The 3,143-nt window shown below is 50.9% G+C and overlaps 1 protein-coding gene across 1 annotated transcript in view; it reads left to right on the top strand.

Moving 5' to 3' along the window:
- GTPBP4 (GTP binding protein 4) overlaps positions 1–3,143 on the top strand; it is a gene marked incomplete at its 3' end in the record, with an annotated part of 35,019 nt that extends 31,876 nt beyond the window's left edge. Inside the window, exons 16-19 of the mRNA XM_012664894.1 lie at positions 8–94; positions 1,255–1,320; positions 2,116–2,259; positions 3,051–3,143. Of these exons, the coding sequence (XP_012520348.1) occupies positions 8–94; positions 1,255–1,320; positions 2,116–2,259; positions 3,051–3,143 (390 nt within the window). The remainder of the gene's footprint in view (positions 1–7; positions 95–1,254; positions 1,321–2,115; positions 2,260–3,050) is intronic.

Genomic DNA, 3,143 nt, shown 5'->3' on the forward strand with positions numbered 1-3,143 from the left:
GGCAAAGCAAATCAGAGAAAAAAAGAAGTTGAAAATTCTGGAATCCAAAGAAAAAAATACACAAGGACCCAGGATGCCTCGAACTGCTAAGAAGGCAAGTTCTGTGTCTTTACGGAGAGGTGTGGCCTGTGTTTTTGCAAACTGGATTCTTGTGTAATCATTGCTAAATACAACTTCTCTGCCCATTTGTGGCCACGAGGTTGCACATACTTTGTTTTGTTAGGGTTTATTGACTTGTGAGATTGTTGGAGTCTTTATCTTTTATATTCTCATTATTGTGCCTTTTCTTGGTGACTTTCAGCTTCGAGTTTAGGACTATCACAGATCAAATCATTTTGTAGTTGTACAAATTCAAACTGTAACTTACGATTCATAGTTTAAAGCTATTGGTTAAGGCCGGGCATAGTGGCTCACTGTGGCTCACCTGTAATCCCAGCACTCTAGGAGGCCGAGGCGGGAGAATCATTTGAGCTCAGAAGTTTAAGACCAGCCTGAGCAATAGCAAGACTCCATCTTTATAAAAAGTAGAAAAATTAGCTGGCTGTGGTGATGGCACCTGTAGTCCCAGCTACTCAGGAGGCTGAGGCAGGAGGATTGCTTGAGCCCAGGAGCTGAGGTTGCAGTGGGCTAGGCTGACAAAACTGCATTCTGGCCCAGGTGACAGAATGAGACCCTGTCTCCAAATAAATAAATAAAGCTATTCATTAGCATTTTTTACTCTTTAATTTCTGTATGAGTCAGGATTCTTGCCTTGTGCAGTTTACTGAGCCCCAGCCCAGTCTGACCAGACTCAAAAGGCAGTTTCTTGGCTCCTGAGACTGGTGGGAGGAGAATGGTCCTCGGGGCATCACTGTCTCCAACTCAGTGCTCTTGGGGGAGGCAGGTCAGGCCCAGGTCACGCCCACCCCTGTGGCCATGGCAGGGTCCTCTGATAGCCTCCAGACCACAGGAAGTGGGCAGGAAGGAAGGGACAGTCCCCAGGAAAGAGGACGGTGGACAGGGCAGTTAGAACATGGCAGGACAGGAAAGAAACAACTTGACGTGGGAGACACTCTCAGTTTATAGTCCTGTGTTTGAAAATACTGTTCAGGTGGCGGCAAACCACTGGGTGCGACAGGACAGGCCAGAAATCACAACTTATGGAAGAAGCATATTGTATATTGTCATAATAGATATATTTTCCCTTGAGACTTTTAAAAATAACACTTTATCAGACTAATTCTATTTAAAACAATTATCCGTTTTCCTTGCCAGGTTCAGCGGACAGTCCTGGAGAATGAGATGCGCACTCTTGGTGTTGACATGGACGGCAAGGACGACGTGAGTGTCCTGGGTCGACGCGGGTGGGCGCAGCTTCCTTTACAAACGTGGGGTCTTTTAAAGAAACGAGGACTCGTGTCTCTCCTGAGCAGACTTGTTGGCCCGGGGTCTGGTGTGAGGTGGCGGGTCGGCCATTTGGGGCGTCAGCCACAGGGCCCGGATGGGTTGGGGCGTTGTTGGGCCTGTGTCCGCGCTGCGGGTATGGAAGGTGGTGTTTGCAGACTCGTGTACACGCGTGGCTTCTGACACTGGCCGTCTGTGGGCTGCTGGGCTCAGCGCCCTCCATGTGGCCGTGGTGTCCTTATCTCACAGACAAGGTGACCAAGGGTGAGCCAGCTCATGGGACCCGTCCACAGCTGCACGGCCAGCGTGAGGCTGAGCTGTGGCGTGACCGCAGACCCGTCCTCACACGTGCAGTCTGCGTGACACTGCTTGCCTTCAGAGTTGGGCTTTCTGTCTGACTGTTGTCTCTTTGTGGTCAGATGATAGCCCCAAGGGGGTGGGGGAGGTGATTCTTCACGTCTGAAGGATAAACTGATGCTGCACTAGGACCCTTTGTGAGAGGGGAGTTCTAAGTGTTTTTAAGTGGAGTTAAAGTCATTGTTGCATAAGGCAGCTTGTGTTAAGTGAAGAGTATTTGACCAGTAATTGATGTGAAGTTAACTGTGTATTTTGAAGATCTTTAGCTGGTTATTTGCCAATGGTTCTGAAAACTCCTGGAATACTTTCGTGTCTGTCCCTGAACCGCGGCAGGGCTGGGTCCTGCGCGCCGACCTTTGCTTCTCTGCCTTCCAGGCTCACTACGCAGTCCAGGCAAGAAGGTCTCGGAGCGTCACCCGCAAGAGAAAGCGGGAAGACTCTGTTCCACCCTCTTCCGTGGCCCGGAGTCGGAGTTGCTCTCGAACCCCACGTGACGTTTCTGGTCTTCGCGATGTCAAGGTGAGTCTCTGATGTGTGACGTAAATAAACAATGGTCTTTACCGTTCACTGGATGAGATGAGTGCTTGGGGCAGACACCAGTAGGTGTCATTGGAGGAGCAGGAGCTACGGGCACAGTTATGCCTGGGCCAGGGTTCAGCTGGATGCTGGTCGCTGTCTAGGTGGCCGTTCCCCAATGCTGTCCTTTCTCGGAGGGGCACCAGCAGTCTGCTCTCAGGGCCAGCCAAGGGCCGCCTGAGGAGCCAGCCCAGAGCAGACTGTTTCGGCTGATCATCTGGTGATTCTGCTTTTCGCATTGTGGGAACTTTTTTACCCCAAGCAATAGCTTGGGTCACTTTTTTATCATTTGTAGTATCTTGGCAAAGACTTTGGGTATACACAGTCTCTTTCGCTAAAGTGTGTTTTCATTAAACATAAAAACATTCAGTTTCAGCATTTTAAACATTCAGGTGGAGGAGAAAGTGTTCACAAACTAGATGCCTGCGTTTCTCATTGCGCCGTTGCCACCTGGAAACTGGGCCTCGCCGCAGTCAGTCCTGAGCCTCAGTGTCTTAGTTCGCATAAGAGACAGTCAGGACAGATGGGCTCCGGCCTTCTAGGCTCAGAACTTGTCCTGGACAGTGACGTGTGTCCAGTCTGTGCACAGGAGTCATCGCTCCTGCAGGTCTGGACCCGCGGGAGCCGTGAGCACACCCGCGCGGGGTGTCTTCACCAGACGCGCCAGTGACTGAGGTACAGTGGAGGCTTGGCTTTCGGTAATTACGGTACTTTATGTCTCCCCTCCTGCACAGATGGTGAAGAAGGCCAAGACGATGATGAAGAAAGCGCAGAGGAAGATGAATCGCCTGGGGCGGAAGGGGGAGGCAGACAGGCACGTGTTTGAC

Source organism: Propithecus coquereli, unplaced genomic scaffold (assembly GCF_000956105.1).
Source record: "Propithecus coquereli isolate 6110/MARCELLA unplaced genomic scaffold, Pcoq_1.0 Scaffold94, whole genome shotgun sequence".
Taxonomy (NCBI): domain Eukaryota; kingdom Metazoa; phylum Chordata; class Mammalia; order Primates; family Indriidae; genus Propithecus; species Propithecus coquereli.